This window comes from Mandrillus leucophaeus, unplaced genomic scaffold (genome assembly GCF_000951045.1).
Source record: "Mandrillus leucophaeus isolate KB7577 unplaced genomic scaffold, Mleu.le_1.0 Scaffold775, whole genome shotgun sequence".
NCBI lineage: Eukaryota > Metazoa > Chordata > Mammalia > Primates > Cercopithecidae > Mandrillus > Mandrillus leucophaeus.
The window spans coordinates 165,539-191,203 of record NW_012108419.1 but is presented as its reverse complement, the minus strand read 5'-3'; the positions used below and the strand labels follow the sequence as shown (position 1 = coordinate 191,203).

General features: G+C 39.8%; 1 protein-coding gene across 1 annotated transcript in view; it reads right to left on the bottom strand.

The window, feature by feature from the left end:
• The window catches only part of SIDT1 (SID1 transmembrane family, member 1), a 103,869-nt gene that overhangs the window by 55,090 nt on the left and 23,114 nt on the right, over positions 1-25,665 (bottom strand). Inside the window, exons 2-9 of the mRNA XM_011966827.1 lie at positions 21,353-21,474; positions 20,185-20,355; positions 11,189-11,234; positions 7,494-7,595; positions 6,757-6,840; positions 5,555-5,642; positions 4,275-4,346; positions 3,761-3,854 (exon numbers count right to left, since the gene is read on the bottom strand). Of these exons, the coding sequence (XP_011822217.1) occupies positions 3,761-3,854; positions 4,275-4,346; positions 5,555-5,642; positions 6,757-6,840; positions 7,494-7,595; positions 11,189-11,234; positions 20,185-20,355; positions 21,353-21,474 (779 nt within the window). The remainder of the gene's footprint in view (positions 1-3,760; positions 3,855-4,274; positions 4,347-5,554; positions 5,643-6,756; positions 6,841-7,493; positions 7,596-11,188; positions 11,235-20,184; positions 20,356-21,352; positions 21,475-25,665) is intronic.

Genomic DNA, 25,665 nt, shown 5'->3' with positions numbered 1-25,665 from the left:
TTTTTTTTTTTTTTTTAATGTAGCATTCTTGGGAGGCTGAGGCAGGAGAATGGCGTGAACCCAGGAGGTGGAGCTTGCAGTGAGCCGAGATCACGCCACTGCACTCCAGCCTGGCGAGAGAGAGAGAGACTCCATCTCAAAAATAAAATAAAATAAAATAAAATAAAATAAAATAAAATAAAAAAATAAATTGTAGCATTATTGTGGTAATAGATAACGAATACAAGAATCAAAGGGAAGGATGAGTATTCTGGATTGGGCAGTTTGGATTCAATGTCTGGCAATGTGATTGTGAAGAACAAATAAGAGAACAAGTATGCAGTGCTTGGCCCAGGACCTGCACATTCATCGTGGGGGGCTTCATAAACACATGTTGAATGGACTGAGGCTGGAGGATGGGAAGGGAATAGTGTTTAGTTTCAGGCTAATACAGTATGAAGATGCTTTGGATTCTTACCTCCCTGATGGCAGGGGCCATGTCTCTAATCAATGTTTTTTATCCTGATCTCATAGCATGTACTACAAACCCCATAGGTACTCGTAATAGGGTTTAAGGGACTCATCAAGTAACTGGCATTATCCTGAGATGACTAGCTTCATATGGTTTTACAGAAAACTTTGTTATTTTGCTTAGTTAATGAAGGAAAAGTTCTCCAATTAGAGCATTTTTTTCCCTCAGTCTATTCTTCTATTTAGAATGCCAAATAGTTCTTACATTTGGCATTTCTATTTCCACTTTGTCTATATTTGGAGAAATCTAAGCTGTGCATTTGACTGTAGCAAAATAATCTGTGGCTAGAAGTTTCCATAGAGCCTTATACCACAGCTTAGAAAACCTGCTTGCCTTAGTTGGCTAAATAACAACTTTAGAGTGATTGATAACCAGCTATTAGCTTAACTTGTCTGTTTGTATGTTAACTATGCATACTAGCTAACTAAAAAGGAACACTCCAGTTTTTTAAAATCTAAAACATCAGGAGTAGAGACAGTCTTCCTATGAGAGGCATAACAGAGGAACTTCTTTCCATGATATTGGAACTCATCCAAGGCAAAATTGGAAGCGTTTTGGACCCTTTTCAACTTAGATCCTTGCTGGGGTGCCAGGCTTTTGGTCTGGCATTCTTGGTCAGCACTATCATCTCTCATAGGGCTTGACCACTCTAGACCCACTTTGATCAGCCTGCTTCAGGCCTAAGGCTCTGGATCCAGACTGCTTGAGTTCAAATCCTAGCTCCTTCATTTACTGGCTGTGAATTCTTGTTACAATTGCTTAATCCCTCTGTGCCTCAATTTCCTTAACTGTCACTTGGTGATAATAATAGTACCCACTGTTGGGGGGCATCAGATGAGATAATCTACTTAGAGCGCTTGCCATGAAAGGCAAATGGAACCATGCTTTCTTTCAAATGTATCATACGCTGCTTTCTTTCAGTGAATGGAAGAGTGTGACACTAAAAGGAGTTTGTAAGCAAACATCAAGAAGAATGTGATTTTTAGAATTGTGCTAATTAGAGCACAATGCTTGGCTCACAGCAAGTACCTGCTAAATATTAGTAACTCTGATTTGATAAATTAAGTGAGCTGCTAAACAGCTAATGTATACTTTCCAGGTATAATATTCACCTGTAACCTGGGGGGTTTTGTTTTTAACTTTTATTTGAAAATAATTTCAGATTTATAGAGAAGTTGCAAGAATAAGAACACAGAATACCAATATACCCTTTAAATAGATTCAACCAATTGTTAGCTTATTACCTCATTTGCTTTGATCATTCTCACTCTCTCCATAAAGATGTAATATATATGATATATACGTATCAAGATACACACACACACATATATACACACTTTTTTTCCTGGACCATTTGAAAGTAACTTGCATACAACCAAGACCTGAACTTTTATTCCTAAATATTTCAAAAAAATATTCTCTTACATAACCACAATACAGTTATCAAATTCACAAATTTAACATTGATGTGATATTCTTATCTAATCTACTATCTGTATTCCAGTTTTGTCAATTGACTCAATAATATCTTTTATTGTATATTTTTCTGCTAGTATAATGTAAGATCCTCATTGAGATCAGGTATTGTCTTTAGTTGTAACATATCTTTAGTCTCCTTCAATCTGGAATACTTTTATAAATTTTCTTTGTCTTTTATGACACATTTTAATGGAATGTTTATTGTTGGAGGTTGTCTGATTTTTCCACATGATTAGATTCCAAATATGCATTTCTGGAATGGTGCAAAAGTGACATTGTGTCCTTCTCAGAGTGTCACATCTGGAGGCACAGAATGTCCATCTTCTCCTTGGTGATATTAATTTTGATCACCCTGTCAATATGCTTGATTTCTTACTGTATATCTACTATTTTTTCCACTTTAACTACTAAGCAATTTGTGAGGATACACTTTAAGGCCATGCACACATCTTCATCCTCATCAGATTTCTGCATGTTAGATTTGACATTCATCGATGATTCTGAAGCAAATCTAGTCTTTAACATGATATTTGCAAAATGATGATTTTCCAACTCCGGCACTCCTCCATATTTACCAGCCAGCTTTTGTCATTTTGCTGTAGTCAAGAGTTCTTTCTCCCTTCTACTACCAGTATCTGCTAATGGCTCCTTTACCAAATGGGTAGCTGTTTTCGTAAATTTGTTGAATCGCTGAATGTGTATCCACAGGTGTTTAGGCCCTTCCTTCCTTTATCAACAGGGACTCAGACATTTTTATTTTTTCCAATGGTCTATAATTCATTATTCTTAATAATTTTGGTGTTCAAATTGTCCCGGATTTGGCCAGCAGTCATATCTACTGTGTTTGAAGGCAATATCTGAACTCAAAAGTTTCATACAGGTCATCGAGACAGTTTTTTTTGAGTCAGAGATAGACCCATATTCTTAAGATACGTAGTTGTATCACTGAGGTAGCCATGAAATCTTTCCATGGATGGAGTTCATTTTGCAAATAGTCTCAAAACTCCATGCTGGCTTTGTTTTCTTTACTTGTTCAAGAAGAGAAAGAACATTTGTTTATTGTAAATCTCCTGCCATTCTTTTGTAGCTGTTTCACAGAGAGCGCCACAAAGAACGGAATTCTCAAGGTTCAACCCCGCTGAGAGAGGGAAGGAAAGCCCTGTGTCATTAGGGGCTCCAAACTCTTGGCAAGGGAAATTTCCTTGGTCAAATTACAGCACAATTACCTCCTTTTTCCCCCCAAGGGACATTTTACTGGAAAATCGATGCTACAATAGCAGGAAAACACTTGGTAATGTTGTATCAAAGAACATTACTCCTGCTTTTTGTTGCACCTCAAAATTTATTTTAGGCATTACATTTACTTTTTGATAGAATGTTTAAAGCTGTTTCTAAATCTACATGTTAGGAAAAACTGACCACCTACAGTGAGTATTTTCTGGTCTAAAAAATATACATGTTGCCTTTTTGTTGAGTTTTAATTAACTAGGAAAATAACTGACACTCTACCAGCACCTATTATGTGTGTGTTATTGATATAAACACTGCAGTTGTACATTTTGTGGGGTAAATTATTATCTCATTTTACGGATGAGGAAACTGAAGCACAGGGAGTTGAGCAACATCTCCAAGGTCACGAGGTATCCAAGGTCACACCGCTAGTGGCTGAGGGAGATTTGAAGCCAGTCAATATGGCTGTCAAGTCTGCGCTCCAAGCGTTACACAGAGACAGGCACAGGGGATTAACATTTCTGGAAGTGATTGACCTACCTCAGATAATGAACAAACACAACAAGCAGGCATCCCAAGTAGAAGGACAGGAAGATGAAGACACTGAAAAGACTGGATTTCACATAAACAGATTCTGAAGGGAGAGAAACAACTTTGGTCAGGTCGTCCTCTGCAGAAAAGAAGACTCTGTCTGAGACAGGACAGCTTAAAGGGCCGCCCTCCATCATGTTGATTCTTAAGTCCTAAGAAATTTTTATTCATAGCAAAACTGCTACTGGAGGTCCCCAGACATTACCCACAGTAGCTACCTTTCACAGTGATGACTTCCCAGTAGACTGGGAAGGGACTGCCTGTCTACAACTTCATGATTGAGGTCCCTTTGTTTTTAGGAGGGATGTAACAAAATGCTCTGATTCCCTTTTCTATTTCTAAGGTAAATACACTTTACTTTTCTTATGACAATTCTCTCTGGAAGGATGACAGTAATATCAAATGATATGACTGATTTTCCGACACAGGAATCTCTCCGATGCATTCTGGAGCCAACACTGACCTTTAACGGAAGGAACAATGGTCACTTCGAGGTTCTTCTTTCGCTGTAGATTCCAGGTCTGGTTTTCCTTTTCTGGTTTAAAAAAAAATTAAAAAAGAACAAAGCACAATAAGCACAATGAATCAGATAATGATTTTTTGGGTCTCTTGTCTCAACGATTGTTCAAAAAATGTCCAGAATTAACTCTGATTGCTGAATCTTATTTTAGCAAGAACTGGAGGAATATCTAACCCCCAAACCTTCAAACCATCTGAAATCCCTTTTGGTGAAGGAGGCTAGCATTAGACTCTCAATTTGGCCTTTGCTTGTGTGCATTTTGGTATCACTAACAGATGCAAAAAGATTGCAGCCTCCCTTCTCCAGTGAAGAGGGGTGGACCCTTCCCCTGATATCCACAGACATGTGAAGAAAACAGCTGTGAAAACAGAAGCTACCTCTTCCTTTGGTTTGTATGTTTCTAGCCAGTACAATTTTTTCCCTCTTATATAGTCATGAAAGGGCTTGTAGTTTACCAAGGAATATTTGACATTGGCAAAATTTTGGAGCCATGTAATTAAGAGGTTAAAGAACATACTAGGAGAAATTTCACCTAAACATTCATACCAAGGAAATGATGTTACAATCAACAGTAAACACACTTTGTGTTGGTCACATGTGGTTAATCACTGGCTAGTGGTCTACGTTTTCAATCATCAGCTTATTCTGCCCTTAAGGTAGCTACTGGGTAGTTAACCATAACTATCTGTACTATGCCTAAGAGCTCCCATACCCCTTATTATTGGGATAAGTTGTTGCAGTTGGCTTTCCTACTATTTTTCAAGGTAAAATTTTTGGCAACTGAGATGGAGAATGCTGAATTTTTCTTGTCCATCATTGTGGAAATGATGACTACTGATAAATGTAAGTAGCTACACGGCTACCGGCTACCACCCCATCTTAGGAAATGTACTTTGATCGCTGTGTAAGATCATTACTTCGTGGTAGCAAATATTTGTTGAGTAAAGGGCCAACCGAGTGAACTTATCTTCCATGGTCTGAGGGAATACAATGCTTCAAAAAGATGAAATGCACTAAATGACATTTTGTAGTATCAATAATACCTTTAGATCTGTTACTTTCTATCTTCTGTTTTTTTCTCAAGTATCTCTCAGATGCCTTTCCCAGTCATACTGATGGAACCAACCCTTGCTTAGTGGGAACTAGAGGGAGGTTTCAGCTTCCCTTTCACTCCCTTCCTTCAGGTTTTTCTAAGTAGCCAAGTGTTCCTTACTAGCTCTTACCCTGGATGAAGAAAGATCCTCCACAGGCATAATCTTCAGGCTTTATCACAAATACCACGAAGAACTGCTCGCCTGGAAAATCCTTCTTCTGCGTAAGACATAACAACCTTATGATAGGCGGTAAGAAAGAGCTAGAAGGGAGAAAGTCCCTGGGGGTGGGGGCAGAAAGAAAGAGGAAAGAGAAGAAAAATAAAGTTCACCCCTGCCCTCTAACTCCTTGGAAAGGACTTTCACATACCTGTGATCAACTCCAGATTATCCACTCTGAGATAATTGTTATATCCAAGAAATTAAGGTAGATAGATATACATTTCTGATTTCAATCAATTTTGTGCCTATTTGAGTGCTTAGAACTTTAATAAGCACCATACAAATAATATGTGTATAGCCTATGTTTAATAACTAATGCTTACATGTTAAGTTTTTATTTTAGAATCTAATGATAAATAACTTTTCTAAAATTGACACACTCAGCAGTTGAATAAATAATTTAGGTTAGGGAGGCAAAGGACTCAGTTATCATCTTGGCTTTGAGTTACTCTAAGTGTGTTTCTCTATGTGCCCATTTCCTCATCCATGAATGAAGTGCGGTTGACAAGATGAACTTTAAGGTCCGTTATAGTTCTACAACCCTGTCTTTAAAAAAAAAAATCATCCCCAAACTTCTGGTGTCATGTTCAGCCCAGTGAGAAGGTGACTTTTTTTTTTTTTTTTTTTAAATTTCAGGCATAGACATAAGTCGTTTTGTTTGTTTGTTTGTTTGGTTTTTGAGACGGAGTTTTGCTCTTGTTGCCCAGGCTGGAGTGGAGTGGTGTGATCTCGGCTCACTGCAACCTCTGCCTCTTGGGTTCAAGCGATTCTCCTGCCTCAGCCTCCTGAGTAGCTGGGATTACAGGGGTGCACCACCACACCCAGCTAATTTTTGTATTTTTAATAGAGACTGGGTTTTGCCATATTGGCCAAGCTGGTCTTGAACTCCTGACCTCAGGTGATCCTCCTGCCTCGGCCAGCCAAAGTGCTGGGATTACAGGCATGAGCCACTGAGCCTGGCCAGACATATTAGTTTTTAAACCAATCAGAAAGGAAGGAGATCCTAGGCACATCATGGATGGCCATCCCTTTAGGATGCTGGCTCAGTCAGTACACTGACTATCTATTGAGCATTATCATTGGCAACAATGCCCACAGAAACAATGTCTCACCTGTAGTGTGATGGCAGCTTTCTTGGTCATGGACTGATAGACGCCATTAAATTCCACATCGTGGTCAAGATCATACACCGGGCACTGCAGCATGCATGAGGAATAAAAAGGAAAGCATACATAATGTTGTGCAACGTCCTGCCACACATAGGTCCTGTCAGCATCTTTCTGCTTGGATCACAGAGCAGGGTATCCTTATTAACCAGAAACAGGTAAAGTTTCCCCCCTTGAACAGTCATGACATAGTCTTCCTAAGACTTGGGGCCTCGTCCTCTAAAGTCAAAGTCACGTTATATTGAAGAGAACTATAAAACTATTGTCTTAAAGTGTATAACACTTTTTTCAATTTTCATTAACATCTCAGGAGACAGAAAGAACCCAATGTTAGAATAAAAATTTAAAAACAGAACAAATGGTAGGGTTCAATTTTAGTTTTCTTGTGGAGCCCACAACTTGGTCTTCCTGGTTCTTTGTTACAGTCCTTCCCTGCTTCCTCCCTCCTTTCCTTCTTTGCTTTATTGATTTTGGTGAAGACTTAACTATTCTTTACCTCTCAAAATTAGTGTCTGCAAACACAGTCTGCCCACTCATACTCATAGATACTGTTCGTATTGTTCAGTAGTTTTGGAAGGGAGATACCCAGTAAGAGGATGGCATGCTTCGCATCCTTCTCTTTCATTTGTTTTGGAATAATATAATGCTCTATAGTAGAAGGTTGGGAAGTTACCAGCACTCACCATGATATTCTGGACTGAGACAACAGAACATGGATAAGCCATTTCAGACACCACTTTAATGACAACTGAGTCCACGTCTTTGGGAAACTTGTATAGAAAATACTGAGAATAAGAAAAAGAAAGACATGATTTATATTTACATGAATGGGATTGTTTCCTCTATTAGGCACAAAATTTATATGTAAATCTCAGTGAATCTCCATTAATGAGTTCAGTTAGCTCTTCATCTCATACATATTGAGCAACTAAATCTGTGCAGGGCTGTGTGCCAGGCATTAAGAATATAGCAGTAAACAAGACAAAACAGCCATTTTATGCAATGTTGCTATTTCTTTTTCTAGGGTAAAATAAATAGTCATTAATTTTGTTTCCTGTTTAAGAAGCATCCTGCCCCCTTCGAATTAAGGATAAGTGAGACATAACATGTGATAAGATTCACTTCTGTGTGGTCAGTGTGACATGTGAAAACTCCATACTGAAAAGCAGATAAGCCTGTTTTTCAACAATTTTAACCACCTTCCCATAGGCAAGAATTTGCACTAGACTCATCCTCCTCTTTGCCCTTTTGATCAGGAAACTTGTTGCTGGCTGGGATCTACTGAGAACATACAGAGATTCAAAGATCAAGTCCCATGTAGAGTCCCCAGAAATATGTTCACAATTTTGGGCAGGTTGAGGTGTCTTTTAAAAGTATTTTTCAAATAACACCAGATTTAGGAAACATTTTTAATTGAAAGAAGTTGTACTATTTACCCATGTAGATTACGAGTCCACTGGAAAAATATAACTCTAAGTTGTAAACTTGTTCTTAATGATGAAGAAAGGGGAATTCTGCCAAATAATTATAAACTATGATAACTGGTTGAGAAGCTATATTAAGCCTGTGATGAAGATTTTGAGAAAAGCAACCAAAACAGGCTCCCAAATAAGACTCTAATAAATCTATCATGTACAGAGAGGCAAAACAAGTTAAAACTTAGCTTTGTATTTCAACATCTTTTTCCTACTCCTATTTTGAGTACCAGGACAATAAAAATGGAATCCTTTTCAAGAATCCAAAGCTTTCTGATGGGGAAAAATTATCTCAGAATTAAGGAGTGTCATTAATGATGCAGTTGGAAGTCTATCCACACCTTATAACAGATGGCAATACCCCCAAGAACCCACTTAATTTTGGAACTTGACTCAAATACATATAATACAGGGCTCTTCAACAGATGAGGAGTCTGGAATTCCCAAGAGTGTTCTTGTTTCCCAGGAGATCCATACTTTGTAACTCAAGAGCATTACTATGATTACTGTTGGCAATAATGAGCCTCATATATGTTCCCGCATATGATAGCAATTGGTTTTGTGCAAGCAGTAAACACCCACTGAAAGTATTAACAACTTTATCTGTAAATTACCTTAAACTCCAAATAAATGTTTTTGACCCCTGCCTGACAATCCACCTTTACCAGAAAGAAGCGAATGACAAATACCCAAAGCAATGGCTGGAATTTAGGCTGAAAAATCACTATCTGGGTTCTGGCTACCTCCCCAGTTTCTGCAACTTGCTTCTAACTCCTGGAATAGAGGCAGACAGTGATTGACACAAGTTATCTGAGAATGAGCAATCATTTGGGTGAGCTTAGAGAAAAAGAAAATATTTCCTGTAGTCAAAGAGGATACAAAATATAGGTGAAAATGAGACTAGTTAAGAGTAAAGTAAGACTTTCATCGATATCAAGGAATTTGTTTTGTTTTATTAGGTTTTTTTTTTTTTTTTTGAGACTGAGACTTGCTCTGTTGTTCAGGCTGGAGCAATCTCGGCTCACTGCAAACTCCACCTCCCGGGTTCACGCCATTCTCCTGCCTCAGCCTCCCGAGTAGCTGGGACTACAGGTGCCCGCTGCGATGCCTTGCTAATTTTTTGTATTTTTAGTAGAGACAGGGCTTCATTGTGTTAGCCAGGATGGTCTTGATCTCCTGACCTCGTGATCCGCCCGCCTCGGCCTCCCAAAGAGCTAGGATTACAGGCATGAGCCACTGCGCCTGGCCTGTTTTATTAGTTTGTTCTAAGTATATTTTAGTCCAGTTTGGGGTTTAGATGCAAATTATTTAAATTTTTTTTTCAGAGATAGGGTCTCACGCTGTCACCCAGGCTAGGTTGCAGTGGCACAATCATGTATCACTGTAGTCTTGACCTCCTGGGCTCAAATGATCTTTCTGTCTCAGCCTCCTGCATAGTCAAAGCTATACGTGCAAGATTCCATGCCCGGCTAATTTTTTATTTTTAAAGTTTTTGTAAAGACAGGGTCTTGCTCTGTTGCCCAGGCTGGTCTTGAACTTCTGGCCTCAAGTGATACTCCTGCCTCAGCCTCCCAAAGTGTTGGGATTACAGGTGCAAGCCACCACACCTGGTCAGTATATCATATTTATTATAGCTCTGTACAGGACTGTTAGACTATACTATTCCTGTAGCTAGAATGAAAGTTATTCCCCCCCCCCCTTTTTTTAGGTTTCTCTCTTTACTCCTACTAATTAGTGCTTGTAAAATATTTCTTGAAATTAAATAGTCAATAAATGTTGAGGGTGGTATATTAAGGGCCTTTGGCCCTCTCCTGCCACTGGGTGGCAGTATATATGCATTGCGGAGACTTTCACAGACAGGAAGTTTAAAAGATGTGTGGGAGTTGGTTCATTCAGGCTTGGGAGAGCTGATTGTGCATTAGTCACTTCCCAGTGATATCACAATGGGAGCTTAAAATCAGTCATAGTGGAGGTATTTACACCACAGAAATGGGCAAACACTACAAATCAGGGCTTTCTCTCTGAAAACCAGTTGTGAACTATTTACCAGCACAACAGTGATTGTAGTTTATTTACGACAAGTCCATGTTAATCCCAGTTTTACTACTCCAAAGCAAAGCCTAAGTAGCTATTTATGACCAAAGCTATATTACAGACTAAAGAAAACATACAACAAATAAACTTGTTTCAAACATGCTATTATATAGAGTTTTGTCTTCAGAAGCTTATGAAAGAAAAAAGGAAGGTAACTAGAAATGACACGAGAAAAACAGCCTGACTTAATCCAAGTTTTTCATGTATTTATTCTATTTGTGGTTATGGTTTAATGCAGAGCACAACAAAAATATCTAATTCTCCTAATATTTTTTGTCAACATTCTGGCTCTTTATGAGAGGAGAAACTAATTTATTACACTTATAACATTGTAAACATTAAAATCTGTCTTATTTTCATTGTATTTCCAGGTTAATTAATTGTTTCTGTATCTGTTTGGTGTCAGCCTTTTACTCCCTATCCCCACTACCACTTCCCAGCTATTGGGTTCATGATGGCAGAAGTTGTGTCTCTCTGTTCTTCATCTTTGTGTCTCCAGCACCAGGTGCGGTCTAACGAAGTTCTTGGTGCATAGAGGGCACACGATTTGCTCAATGAAGGTTGAACCAAGGAACACCTGAAAACAAATAGCATGCTGCCTATTTTATACCTATTAAGGTGATATGATTACATATTGTGTCCAAAATTCCTGTAACACAAGGAATAAAGTGGAATACGAATATACTTCAAGTTGTGAAAGGTCAAGGGCAACCCCACACGCTAACTCTACCGTGGTAACATGGTTTCACTAACAGGAAGGCAACACCAACGGGTAGGATGTTGATAACTCTTGGAACCCATTCACTTACCTGAGGTTGGGAGGGGCTGGCAGTAAAGTGAAAGGCAACATTTGTCCTGAGAAACGTAAGTGGCAGAAGGGAAAGGGGAAAAGTGAGAGAAAAGCATAAGTTAGTGAGCAAAAATTATTTATTTAAAAGAAAGCCATCTTAAAGTAGACTCGAGGAGAGCTTCACCCTTGGTGAGGGGAGTTCTCGTCCCATGAAACTGACGAAGCAGACTGCATGGGGACTTGGTGGTTTCAACGCTCAAGAATGACCAGACTGGGGAAGGGGATTATTATTTTTATGTCTTTAAATATCCATGAAGCCATATCTATATAAGGTAGTTGTTTACTTTTGTAGCCACTTTTGCCATGGGACTCTCTTGTGCTTGATTTTACAATCAAGCACAGGGTTTAGGTAACAGAAGTGGGCTGAAGGAGAGAGGAAACCCAGGTTCAAGGTCCTTTTGGATACTGTAGATACTATTTCGAAATAATTTTGATGGACCCATGGCAAAATGGATCACTTTTTACCAAACACGGTGAATAGATAACCACATGGGATGGTGGCTAGGGATGGAAACATGCCCTTACTATCCCCAAATAGCTCCCTAATTGCTGCCACACTGGCTGAAATTCCCCAAGATTTAGTTCCCTTTGGGTTAGGCATTGCCTTCTAAGACCCTCCTTTAAAATATAAATACCACCAAAAGAATATAATGAGGCTTTTTTCTCTTCAATTAGTAATTTACTGTGAATTACATTATTAGATACTTTCATTCTTCCATGTAAGACAGCAATGATCTAGGCACTGAAGAAAGGAGAATGTGAAGAGATAGGAAGCATAAATTGGTAGCATAGAGGGCTGTCTGCCATGAGCATCTATGAAACAGTTCAAGTGTTTGTCACAAAGACAAATGTGGTCTTCTCTATAGTTTTATAAGGACTACTTTGGGCTTTTGCCTTTCTGGCTCTTGCCTCATCGTTAGCCATGAAGATCATGCACACAAGTCCACGGCAGTCTCAGACCCCCAGGCTGCTGAAACCCCACACCTGGGGGTGCATGCTCCTGCCCCTCCAATGTGCCCTGCATTTCTGGGCATCTGAACTTGAACTTCTGGGATTTCTCATTAGCTTCATCCCCTGGGGCTCTCTGAAGATTTTTTTCTCTCCACTCTTAATTTTCCTTTCATAAAAATTAAATACCTGTTTTAAAATTAATGATTTCTTTAGAAAGGGCATTTCAAAACATTTAAGCAAGAGGTGTATAATTAGAGGTGTTATTTAGAAGTCATAAAATTTGAGCACTATTTATAAAGGTAATGACCACAACTTAGGCTGTCATCAGGCCGGGCTCGGAATTTAGCTCACAACAGTAGATGTAATTTTTATGTATCTACTTGTAACAGAAATCATAATCAATGTTGAGGATTGTTTCTTCTGAAGCAGAACTGAAAACTTCTGTCCGTAAGTCACCTAAAGAAGCCAAAGTGAGTGTCAAACCCAGTTATGTTTCTGCTCCAGAGAATCTTTGGCCAGAGAGTCCTTGGCCAGAGTTGGGACCTGTGATACTGTGTGTGGGCTGGGTAGAGCCTTTCAGCAGTCTGGGAGTGTCTCGCGCTGTTACCAGGGCAACATGAGTCCTTCAACTCTCTTTGTTGCCAGATCAGAGAACAAAGAGGACACGATTTTCTTGGCTGGCAACATGACTTCTCCTGACTCTCTTATCTGCACCCTCATCTTTCAAGTCCACCGGTTCTTCGTGACAGCATGAAATTTGCAGAAGCAACCCATATTTTTTGGCCATTTTAATTTTCCCCATCACTTGAGTTTCAGTCATAATATGAAATGGATGAAGATTCGATATTCACTTTCTGTTTTGTTTCTTGTTCTTTATGTTTTATTTGCTAGTACAATGCATGCAAGCTTGTAAAACATGTTACTGTGTTTAAGACTATCATTTATGTCCGTACTTTCTCATGAAGTCGGCAGTATATGCAAAATAAACATTGTATCTGTTGCAGGTGAAATATTCTGCTTCCTTCCACATGAACCCTAACAGAGGTGGGGAAGGTTTATTTTATTACAGGTCATTGACAACAGAACAAAGCTAACTGAAGCTCATAGATTGTTAGTTTTAGAGAAAGAAGTATAACAATTTCAACTGATTTGTTTTAAAGATGAAACACATTTTAACCTGTTTATGTTATGTTTATTTGTTAAACATAAGAGGCTAAAAAACAATTTTGTTTCCTTGTGTTGGCTATTTCAAGAAAGGGGAGAAGGGCAAAAACCCATGGACTTGAGAGACAGAGGTGCAGATAGGGGAGTCAGGAGAAGAGGCAGAGAGGGGCCCATGGGCGGGGTAGAGAGAGGGGGAAGAAATATAGACAGGAGAGTAACCAAGTAGAAGAAAAAGAAAAGAGATGGGACGAAAGACTATGTAGAAAGAGAGGCAGGACAAACTTTCAGTAGTTTGTTTTTGAGGTGAGTACCAGAGAGGACTGTGAGAGTCACAGCATCTTACACATCTCGATTAACAAGCCCCTAGCACAGAGCACAGTGGACGTTCAAAACCCCTCCTTTGTTTGTTGAAGGAAATGATATGCTATTATTCACCTGAACTATGAACTTCAGAATGTCATTCCCTGTTACCTGCTTCTGCCATCTGCCATGAACTCCCTTCAGGACTGTAGCTTTCCCACCCACCTTCTTGTCATTGGGAACTGTCTGCCCTTCATTCCTCTGGTCTAAGTATAAACTCCGCACTCATGTACCAAATTCCCATTCTTTCTATCATACTCTGGGACTTTGCTTCTACAAATATCCAACTCTCCTATGAATTTAATCTGCCCTTCTACCTCTTTGTTTATAAATATATTCTAGTCTCAACCATTTTCAAAATAAATAACAAACACCCCACCCAAATGCCTCCCTTTTCCCTGGATCTCCATCCTTTAATGTCATGCTGTATCCTTCCTCTCTTCACAAACCAGCTACTTTTAGGAGTATTCCATGTTTATCTCTCTTTCATTCTTTCCTCCACCCACTGCTATCAGGATTCTTTCTCCACCACTCCATTGAAATTGCCTTTGCTAAGGGTAACAGTCAGCTCCTGCCCTAGTCTATTCAGGCAGCTACAACAAAAATACCGTCAATTCAGTGACTTGTAAAGAACGGAAATCTATTATTTGTTACAGTTTTACAGGCTAGGATGTTCAACAGCAAAGTGTCTGATGAAAGCCTGCTTCCTCATAGATGGTGCCTTCTCACTGCATCCTCATGTGGTATAAAGGACAAAGGGCCTTTTGGGGGACTCTTTCATAAAGGTATTAATCCCATTCACAAGGGCTCCACTCTCACAACCTAATCACCTCCCACAGGCCCCAACTCCTAGTACCATCACTGTGGAGACTTCGATATGAATTTTGGGGAACACAAACATTGAGACTATAGCACTATCTAAGTATTAAATCCAGCGACTTAACCCCCTGTGATTTCTCCCACACTTCTGGCTGTGTCTACTCAGCCCCTTATGACAGCTTTAGTTTCTCAGACCATCCCTTAAATGAGAATGTTACCCACAGCCTTGTTCTTGATCAACTCATTTTAAAATGTGTATCCAGCTGCTGTAAATGCCACAATAATGCCAGTGAATCTCAAGTCCCTATGTCCAGCCCAGGGCCATCTCCTGAGCTCCAGTCACAGAATAGTGATCCCCTGCTGGGCTTCTGCACTTGACCATCCCTTGAGTACCTCAAATTCAACATGATAAGAGGGAATGTGCTGTCACTTCCCTGATCCTGACCTACTATGTCCCTTTGTCAGTAAACCTCACCAGACTTCTGACATCACCCTAGGAGTCATCTTGGACTACCCCCTTTCTATCACTTTCCACATTTGATTGATCACCAGGTCCTACTCATTCTATTAGTGTAAAAGTAACCTGCCTCCACCTGAAGCACCATGTTTGCCCAGTACAGCATCATTGAGAGAGAGAGAGAGAAAAAAAAAAAGGAATGTAAATTTTTATTGTAGTCTCCTCCAAAATACCAGAAGGTGATTATATGGTATGACACATAGCAAAATTGTCTAAAATTCTCTTATCCACCCATTTCTTCAAAAAATCTATTACTTTTCACAGCATGGTAGCTGAGCTATCTCACTCACACACTCTCTCCTCTTAAAACAGACTCAAGATCCCTACTTAGAAGGCTAGGGGAGGGCTGAAGGCTGCAAGTATTCATAGAGGACTATGAATTTGATTCTGCCACATATATTCGCTGAATTATGAATTATCTCCATGTGTACTATTTGACTTGTTTTCTCCCTTACAACCTTGTTGCTGCCATACACATTCAAGTTCTAATCATTTTTTATTCTTCCCCATTCAAATAACTTTTCATTTGCCTATTTGTCCCTCATCTTTCCTCTCTGTAATTCCTCTTCCACACTGCTACTCAAGTCATCTCTAGAAATCAGATCTCTGAATGCTATCCTGTTGCTCACAATCCTTTAATGGCTCCCACAATCTGAAAGATGAAGTTTCACTCCATAGTCTAGCATCCAACATCTTAAAGATCAAAGTTGGGCACTGCCTGTTTCTCCAGCCCTATCTCCTGTAACCCTGTCTTGCCCAGGCATCATGTGGACCAGGCTTCTTGATGGGTTCATCAAGACTGCACTAGTCTGCCTAACTCAGAGCTCTCCCTCTCCCCTAAGTGTCATATTAGTATACATCCAACACTTCGCCAGATATCTGTACTTCACACTCAACCTATCCCAAAGTGAAGCTATCATCTATTCTTTTTCTTATCAAAATTCTCATTTTCTCTTAGTGGCCCCACCATCTACAAGCCACATTGGCATTAATGACTCTCTCTTTTCTTTTTCCCTCATATTTAATCAAATTTCAGCAATTTCGCCTCCCCTGATATTTCAATTCACCTCCTCATTATTTATTTTGACCACTGCATCAGCCTTCTAACTTCTCTGCATCCTGTTTTGTCCTCTTCAAATCCATTCTCCATACACAATATAGACAACTGTTTAATTTTTTTTTTTTTTTTTTTATGAGACGGAGTCTTTCTCTATGGCCCACGCTGGGTGCAGTGGTGTAATATCTCGGCTCACTGCAACCTTCGCCTCCCCGGTTCAAACGATTCTTCTGCCTCAGCCCCCCAGGTGGCTGGGATTACAGGCGTGTGCCACCACGCCCGGCTATTTTTTGTTTTTTTTTAGTAGAGATGGAGTTTCACCATGTTGGCCAGGTTTGTCGTGAACTCCTGACCTCAGGTGATGTGCCCGCCTTGATCTCCCAAAGTGCTGGTATTACAGACGTGAGCCACTGCGCCTGGCCTGTTTAAATTTCCTAATGCCCCTTCCTAAGATCCTCCTACCCCATGATCACACGCTTGCCTGTTTCTGTGACCATCTGCTGTTGCCTGCCTGCAATTTCACACTCTAGCAACACTAAACGCCTAGGCACTGGGGTGTAGAAAAAGAGTAGTGGCGCAGTTGTGTGTGTGTGTGCAGAGAATAGGAAGATGGCAGGGAGTAATGCTTTAAAGCAGAGTTGTTTTAATTTTAAAGGAATTTTGTAGAGATGGGGTCTCGTTTTATTGCTCAGCCTAGAGTGCAGTGGCACAATCGTGGCTAAAAACAGCCTCAAACTCCTGGGCTCAATCAGTTTTCTTGCCTCAACTTCCTGAGTAACTGGATCTACAAGCACACACCATCATGTCTGGCATTTTTTTGGTTTTTGTTTTTTTAGAGACTATGTTGCCTAGGCTAGTCTTAACTCCTGGACTTAAGTCATCCTCCTGCCTCAGCCTCCTGAGTAGCTGGGATTACAGGCGGGAGCCACTGTGCTCTGCTAGTAAAGTTGGATTTAAGTAAATGTTTCAAGGAATTGAGAAACATATTTAGAGAAACACAAACCACTGGGAGGAGAGTTTTAAATAGAAAGTAGAAATAGCTTGTCATAGTGAGAAGAGTGCAGGACCGGGAGTCAGAAGTACAATTTAGCCTTGATTTTGCCCTTTCCTAGCTGTGTGAATTTGAACAAGTCACTTAACTTCTCTGGGCAGCAGTTTGCTCATCTGTTAAAATGAGGCGGGTGGATTAGATTCCCAAAGGTCCTTCAGTTCTTAAAATGTATGATTCTAGGGGGAAAAATTCCCAAAATGTGTTCTATGTACATTATAGTCTGCCATGCAAAACCGTACAATAGAAACTTCGATCTTAGAGATTTCGAATTACTTCTTCAGTGTTTCTCTCAATTCCTGAGCCCAGTTCTCATCACAATCCTCAGCATTTCCCCACTACCATCATCCTTTGGATTTCCAGGTCACCAGCCAGGCTGGTGTGTAAATGTGTGATTTTGAAATGCTTTTAAAGTCTGGTTGCTGAGGCAAAGTCATATTATGAGGTAAAAACAGAAAACAACATGAGGGAATAGATTTGCAATTTCATCAGCATGCATATAATTCATTAACACTCGCTACAGTTGTGACCTTATGACTTTATTTTCACAGCATTCAGTTCTCAAAAGGTTCTAATTAAGCTTACAGAAGACCATTCCTACAATTCAAATATGCTACCACCAAGTGACACTGCCACTGCTACCAGGTGACACTTGATTGATTGATTAAAGACAGAGATCAGTTGATAAAAGCAAGGCTTCTCTGCAGTTCAAACTGCCCTCTATGTAAGTACTGTAACATGTTATCACTCCCATCAAATGTGTATTCCCATATGGTTAAATATCACAAGTAGATTTTTAAATTATTAAATTAGGCTAAGCACGGTTCTCATGCCTGTAATACCAGCATTTTGGGAGGCTGAGGCGGGTGGATCGCTTGAGTCCCAGGGGTTCGAGACCAGCCTGGGCAACATGGTCAAATCCCGTCTCTACTAAAAATACAAAAATTAGCCAGGAGTGTGGCACACACCTGTAATCCCAGCTACTTGGGAGGCTGAGGCACAAGAATCGCTTGAACCCAGGAGATGGAGGTTGCAGTGAGCTGAGATCGTGCCATTGCACTCCAGCCTGGTGACAGAGAAAGACTCGGATTCAAAATATATATATTAAATTAAACTGAAGCACCATATTTAGAAATTGCTTTAGGGTAGTGGTTCTCAACTCTGACTGCACATTAGAAACACCTGGGGAACTTCAAACAATTTACCAGTGCCCAAACCTCTCCCCTAGGGCCTCTGATTTAATCGCTCTGGGTGGATCTTATTCACCAGAGAATCTTTTTCTCCTTGTTTTTGTGGAGGATGAGTGTTCTTTGCTCTTAAAATTATCATGTCACCTTTTCCAACACCAGAATTAATGGAGGGACTTGAGAAAAAATACTGTGACTACTTCTCCATCCTTCTGACCATTCATTCATTTATCTGTCCATGTTTCTGTATGGGTGTAACACTATGTCAAAGAGTGTAGAGAAGACCAAGATAAATATTTGAGTCCCATTAGCAACTCTACTGGCTACAGATGTCTTTATAAACTGCCTTAAATTTAAGGAGAACTTTACTGTAGAGCCAAACATTCTGATCAGAAAAATAAGCTGGAAAACAGTGACATGTGCGATTTTGAAATATTCTGATTTTTTAAAAAATTAACTTTTTAATTGAAATATAACAAACATGTATTATAGAAAAGTGTGCAGTTATAAGTATATATTTGAATAAATTATCATCAAACATAGCCGTGCACTTCTATCCTCCCCGAAGGCACCACTATTCTGACTTCTAACGTCACAGAATAGTTTTGCCTGCCTGTAAATTTTATATAAATGGAATAAAATAGCATACATTCCTTTTGTCTGGCCTCTGTTTTTTTTTTTTTTTTTTTTTTCCATACTTTAAGTTCTAGGGTACATGTGCACAACATGCAGGTTTTTTTTTTTTTTTTTTTTGAGACGGAGTCTCACTCTGTCACCCAAGCTGGAGTGCATGGCATGATCTTGGCTCACTGCAACCTCCCCGTCCTGGGCTCAAGCATTCTCCTGCCTCAGCCTCCGGATTAGCTGGGACTACAGGCGCCCGCCACCCTGCCCAGCTAATTTTTTTTTTGTATTTTTAGTACAGACGGGGTTTCACCATGTTGGTCGGGCTGGTCTGGCTCTCCTGACCTCAGGTGATCCACCTGCCTTAGCCTCCCAAGGTGCTGGGATTACAGGCGTGAGCCACCGTGCCCGGCCTGTCTTCTATTTCTCAACATTGTGAGATGCATCCATGTTGTTGGGTATAGCAATAGTTTGTTCATTTTTATTTTTGGTAGTATCCCACTGAATGAATACTACAATTAGATATCTAGGAGTTGGGTATAGATCAAAGCAGTGGAATGTAGGCCTTTCAAATTATAGCAATTTGGTAGTTGTAATGGAATCCCATTATGGTTTTAATTTACATTTCTTATAGCTAATGAGGTTGTGTTTTTTTTTTTTTTTTTAACTATTTGGGTAGCTTCTTTAGTGAAGTGTGCAAGTCTCATGCTTATTTTTTCAATGAGCTTGCCTGTTTATTTTAGTTTTTTAAAAAACAGGAGGAAAACAATACTAGTCACACCAAGAAAGGACAAAGCGGCATTCCTACCTATGTTACTAACCTGGAAGGAGAAAGCAGGAGTAATAATAAGGACAAGAAAAGTAGCTTAATGTCTTCCCTAGAACTAAAACAAAACTTCCTTCAGGAGTGTGGCACCGGTTGGGAATACAAAAGTATTTAGTCACCAGTCATTCTTGCCTGGGCTTCAGGTTGGACAGGACCCTCACACTGATCCCTGAAAACAGATTCACCTATGAGGTCAGCCACTCTCACCTTCTGCACTCCCACTCTTTTGTATAGATGAAGGCCCTGCTGCTCAGTTATGGGAAGGAGAGTTCGGCAGGTGCTAAAACCATACGCTAAGTGGGTAATTTCCTTCGACAGTCCCAGTCTGTAAGGATGGAAGATAAATTGAGCATCCACAAGCACAGGAAGCACAGACACATAAACAGAGAAAGTCCCGCTTACCGGAGCTGGAAGTGCTTGAGCTTGGTAACTAGCAGTTTGTACTGGGCACCCAGGGGTGCCATGGATGCTACATCTACAAATATCAATTGCTCCAAGGGGCCCGTCTCGTTGGTTGCTTCTGAGGGGCATAAGGTGCGGCTCACTTCTTGGTAGTTGTAGCTCCTCTGGTATCTGAAGCAACCAATATAGGGGAAAAAAATAAACAAGAACAAGAAAGAGACTCAATGAATGAGTGGGGAAAGGAGCCTATCTCATTTTGCTTCTCTCCAAATTTGTTTTCAAGTCCTTATGTTTTGAATTTTAGACTGGAACTATCAACAGTAATTTTAGAACTAGTGTTGTTGGCATTGGGTTGTATGATATAATAGCAGGGATGTGAGGACTGTTCTGTGCTGACTAGTTCACTTAAGCGGCATCTACATTATGCTAAGCCATTCTCCTAATTCAATGAGGAATAAATATCCAATTTGAGGGGGAAACTGTCCTGATAGAACAACCAGCTGATTCCCATTTTCTACTCTTCAAACTATTGCTAAAATAGAGGGTAAGGAAAGCCCTGGAGTCCAGGTCAAAGCTATCAGAGTCAGTATTTCAGTCCTTGAGTTCTTCAACCTTTAAAAATAATGTTATGCATGCATTTTGCATGCCTTGCAAGTTTTTTTATTAATGCAGTAGTATCTTATACACTTCTCCCCTGCAAAAATAGAAACTCGAGGAGGGCAGGCACGTTGTTGTTTTTTCACTGCTGCATCTCCAGCACCCACCACTTAATAGTGTTCAATAAATACTATTGAATGAAGAATGCAGACACACGATGGGCATTTTGAAGAACAGGGGAAGAGTTACTCATTTATGTTAACTGCTGGACATAGCCCATTGCAGGGCTATTGGTTGACCCAGTACCCAAAAGCTACAGAGTATCATAGTATGTTTTTAAAACGGTAAAAACTTCTAGGTGTTGCCAATCTAGGTAGAGTGCTCATCTAAAAATTGAACAGAGCGAACAGGTCAGAGAGTGCACCATGATCATTATTTGCACTTTGTAGGCAGAATGTCTCGAGATTCCAAATGTCTGATTTTTCCTTTCATTAGGGCAAAGATCAATTAAGTTCTAGGACATTGAAGAAAACCAAATGTAGTGAAGTTGCCTGGAAGAAAACCCACTTACAGTCCTTGGAAGAGCAGAGGAACCTGCCAGGACAGCACCTCTTTCTGCTGACGAACCACCACAAGGACCGGGTAGTTGAGATTCTCAGAGGAACTGTTCACATACACCCTCACGGCGGTCACCTGCATGGCAGGGGAGAAAGAGGTAATGCAAAACGTGCACACGCACACACGCACACACACACACGCACACACACACACCATAGTTGCCCTGTGAAGTTCGGAAACACTTTAATTTCTGATATTTGCTTCTCATGATAGGTAATCCAAATGCCTCAGTTGTTTCTCTTCATTCGTATTTTAACCAGAGTGGGTCTCAACCTTGATTGCACATTGAAATTGGATGGGAAGAATTTTTTTAAATGATACCTAAATCCAACCTGCTAAAATTTTGATTCCATTAATTTTAGATGAGACCAAATTATAAAGCCTTCAAACAGCAAGCTGAGGAGTTTGCACGGAGCAGGCGACACAAGATTTTGAGAATGAACCCAGAACAGAAAAAGAAAGGTACTGATGTGTTTTTCTTCTTATTTGAATATAAATACTAAAGATACAAATATCTAAAAATACAACAACACACACAAAGCCACCCTCCTTCAAAAACAAATCCTATGAGACCTTCAATTGCTGAAAAACTTTAATTTTGGGTTGGTAAATCATTCTGTGTTTCAAATCAAAATGTTATGACCACACTTTATTAAAGCCTAACAGATGGCCTGATGCTCCCACCAACAATAAATCATGACGCTTCCCCAGCAACAGATATCACAGGACTGAGTATTCTTCTCTTCCCCTTGCTCTAAGGTATAAATCAATCCTTGACACAAAATGCTTTTTTATATCAGTAACTCCATAGGTCTTTCTGAATACATGCATATCAATCCAAGAATTTAACCCTATTATGGTTATTTTAAAGACAGGAAAGTGAACATGACTTTGGATCTAGATGGTGTTAGTGTTTTCTTTCTTTTTTTTTGTTTTTTTCTTTCTTGAAACAGAGTCTCCCTCTGTCGCCTAGGTTGGAGTGCAGTGGCATGATCTTGGCTCACTGCAACCTCCCGGGTTCAAGGAATCCTCGTGCCTCAGCTTCCCAAGTAGCTGGGATTACAGGTGTGCACCGCCATACCCGGCTAATTTTTGTATTTTTAGTATATACGGGGTTTCACCATGTTGGCCAGGCTGGTCTCGAACTCCTGACCTCATGATCTACCTGCCTCAGCCTCCCAAAGTGCTGGGATTACAGGTGTGAGCCACCACACCTGGTCTTCTTTCAATTTTTGTAATACCATAGGCAACATGGAAGAGAACAAAATAGAAGAGAGATAGGGTGAAAACAACAACAACAAGATTTAATCTTCCACATGAGATTTTGTTTTTCTGATGCCTTAGTATTCTCTTGAAAACTTCTTTATTAGAAGAAAGAAAATGAAACAAGAAAACCCTGCAATTAAGCCCTAATGATCTATCACACATTCAAAATGGAAATTAGGAGGAAACAGAATAGCATAGATGTCATATACTGCCATTTGGTTCTCATATCATTCTCCTTAAGCCACTGCCTTGCTTGTTAAATGTTAAAATAGCCCAAGAGTAACTTACTAATTTGATAGGAAGTGCTTGCTCTGAAGGGAGAGTTTTCTTGTGCCTACACTCTACATGTTTCCATGGAAATTATGCTGCAGCTGAAAATTGCCACCATATCTCTAGTGAGACCTCTTTCTTAAGCTCTGAATCTTCCACAGGCACCTCACACTCAAAGCATCTGAAATGGAATGATCACTCCCTTCACTCTTAACTTTAATTTCTTCTGAATTCCCTTGATTGCTGAATGGCCCCACCATGCAGCCATTCATCTAAGCCTGAAACAGGAGATTCATCCTTGATTCCCGCTTCTTTGTTTCCTTTGCTTCTATGTCCTTAATACTGTTCACACCCAGATCCTCCCCTCCACCCCCAGTGACACTCTCATAGCTCAGTCCTGCATCACAGTGACCCTCCTTGGCAGCCCCCTGTCTAATCTTCCGACTCCAGGGCTGCACTTGCTAGAAGGGCAGTTTCATCTGTCATTCCTCATTCCCCTGATGAAAAGGCCTTCCGTGGCTCTGAAGAATTTTTGGATTTACCCCAACGTAACAAGAATACTATAATGAGTGCTCATGTACTTATTATCCAGTTTTAATAATTACTAACAAATGTATTTTATTTCATTTATACCTCCTATTTCCCATACACCCCCACCACTGGATTATTTGAAAGTACACACCACGCCGGCCGCGATGGCTCATGTCTGTAATCCCAGCACTTTGGCAGGCTGAGGCGGGGGGATCACCTGAGGTTGGGAGTTTGAGACCAGCCTGACCAACATGGAGAAACCCAGTCTCTACTAAAAATACAAAATTAGCAGGACGTGGTGGCACATGCCTGTAATCCCAGCTACTCGGGAGGCTGAGGCAGGAGAATAGCTTGAACCCAGGAGGCAGAGGTTGCAGTGAGCCAAGATTGTGCCATTGCATTCCAGCCTGGGCAACAAAGAGTGAAACTCCCTCTCAAAAAAAAAAAAAAAAAAAAAAAAAAGAGGTGCACACCAAAGACCGTATCATTTATCCGCACCACAGTTCAGTCTATATCTCTAAGACACGAAGCCTTCTCTTTTGAACTTAAATACAACACCATTATCCCACTTGATAAAATTAATAATCCTAACAATTACTAACATCCACATAGTGTTTGAATTTTTTCAATTGTTTCAAAATTTTTTTCCAGTTAAAAAGAATTGGGCACAAACAAGACCCATACACTGTAGTTGGTTCATATGTCTTTTGAGTCTCTTTTAATGTAAAGGGTACCCCTCTCTCCTTTTTTGGGACACTTATTTGTTAAAGAAAGCAGCTCACAAAACAGCATTACAAATCTGTAGAAGAACCCACGTTCCAGATTTTGTGGATTGCACCCCGCAGTGTCATTGAACAGGTTTCATTGATCTCCTGTATTGCCTGCAAACTGGTAGGTAGATCTAGAGGCATCATTAGATTCAAGTTGTGAAATTTCCCAATCTTTTTCCTGAATTTTTAGTCACAGTCAAGGAAGTTTTCACCATTCCCGGTTACTGAAGAATTTGCTCATACTTTCTTTTAGTATTCTATGGTTTCATCCTAAAAAATTATTTAAACCTCTAATCCCTTTGCAATCAATACTTGCATGTGGTATCAGGAGTGATTGCAATTTTATCTTTGTTTCATACGGTTCTCCAGTTATTCCAACATCGCTTACTTAAAAGTTCACCCTTTCTCCACGGATTTGAATCCCTCAAGCCTCTTCTTGATGTCTTCCGTGCCTTCGTCTCTAGTTTCTTTGTTTCTTCGTCTCTAGTTTCTCCACTGTCTTGTCATGTCCAATTACTGTTTCTCAAAAAGGTTATGTCCCCAGTGTTGACTGGCCTTGGATATCTTCCTCATTCTTAAAGTCTTCCTTTAGGAAGTCTTCCCTAACATTTTCCTACCCTACCAAATAAGTGGTGTCCCTTCCTTTTGTGGGTGTGCTGTGTGGCCTTTGATTACCTCTATATGGTATCTCTACCACACATAGCATCCTTAAAATGTAGTCAACTGTATTATTTTTTCTTGGCCATTTCTTTTATCACTTAAATTGAAATATAATTCATACATCACATAATTCATTCTTTTAAAGTACACAATTCAGTAGTTTTTAATATATTCACCAAGTTGTGCAACCATCATCACTCTTTAATTCTAATATTTTTCTCACCCCAAAAAGAAACCTGTATTCATTGGCAGTCACTCCTCATTCCTTCCTTCCCCCAATCCCTGGCAACCACTAACCTAATTTCTGTCTTTACAGCTTTGCCTATATTTCAAATAAATGGAACAATGTGTCCTTCTGTATCTGGCTTATTTCCTTAGCATAATGTTTTTAAGGTTCATTCATGTTGTAGCATGTATCAGTACTTAATTCCTTTTTATTACTAAATAATATTTCATTGCATGCACATACCACATCCTGTTTATCCACTCTTCAGTTGATGGACATTTGGGTTGTTTTCACTTTTTAGCTATTATAAACAATGTTTCTGTGAACATTTGTATACAAATTTTTGTATGAACATATATTTTCCATTCTTTTGGGCATATGCCTATGAGTAGAATTGCTGGGAGACACAGTAACTCTATGTTTCACTTTTTGTGGAACTGCCAAAATGTTTTCCAAAGAGGTACATCATTTTACATTCCAGTGATTTGCCTAGCAAGCAATATATAAGGGCTCTAGTTTCTCTACATCCTTGCCAACACTTGT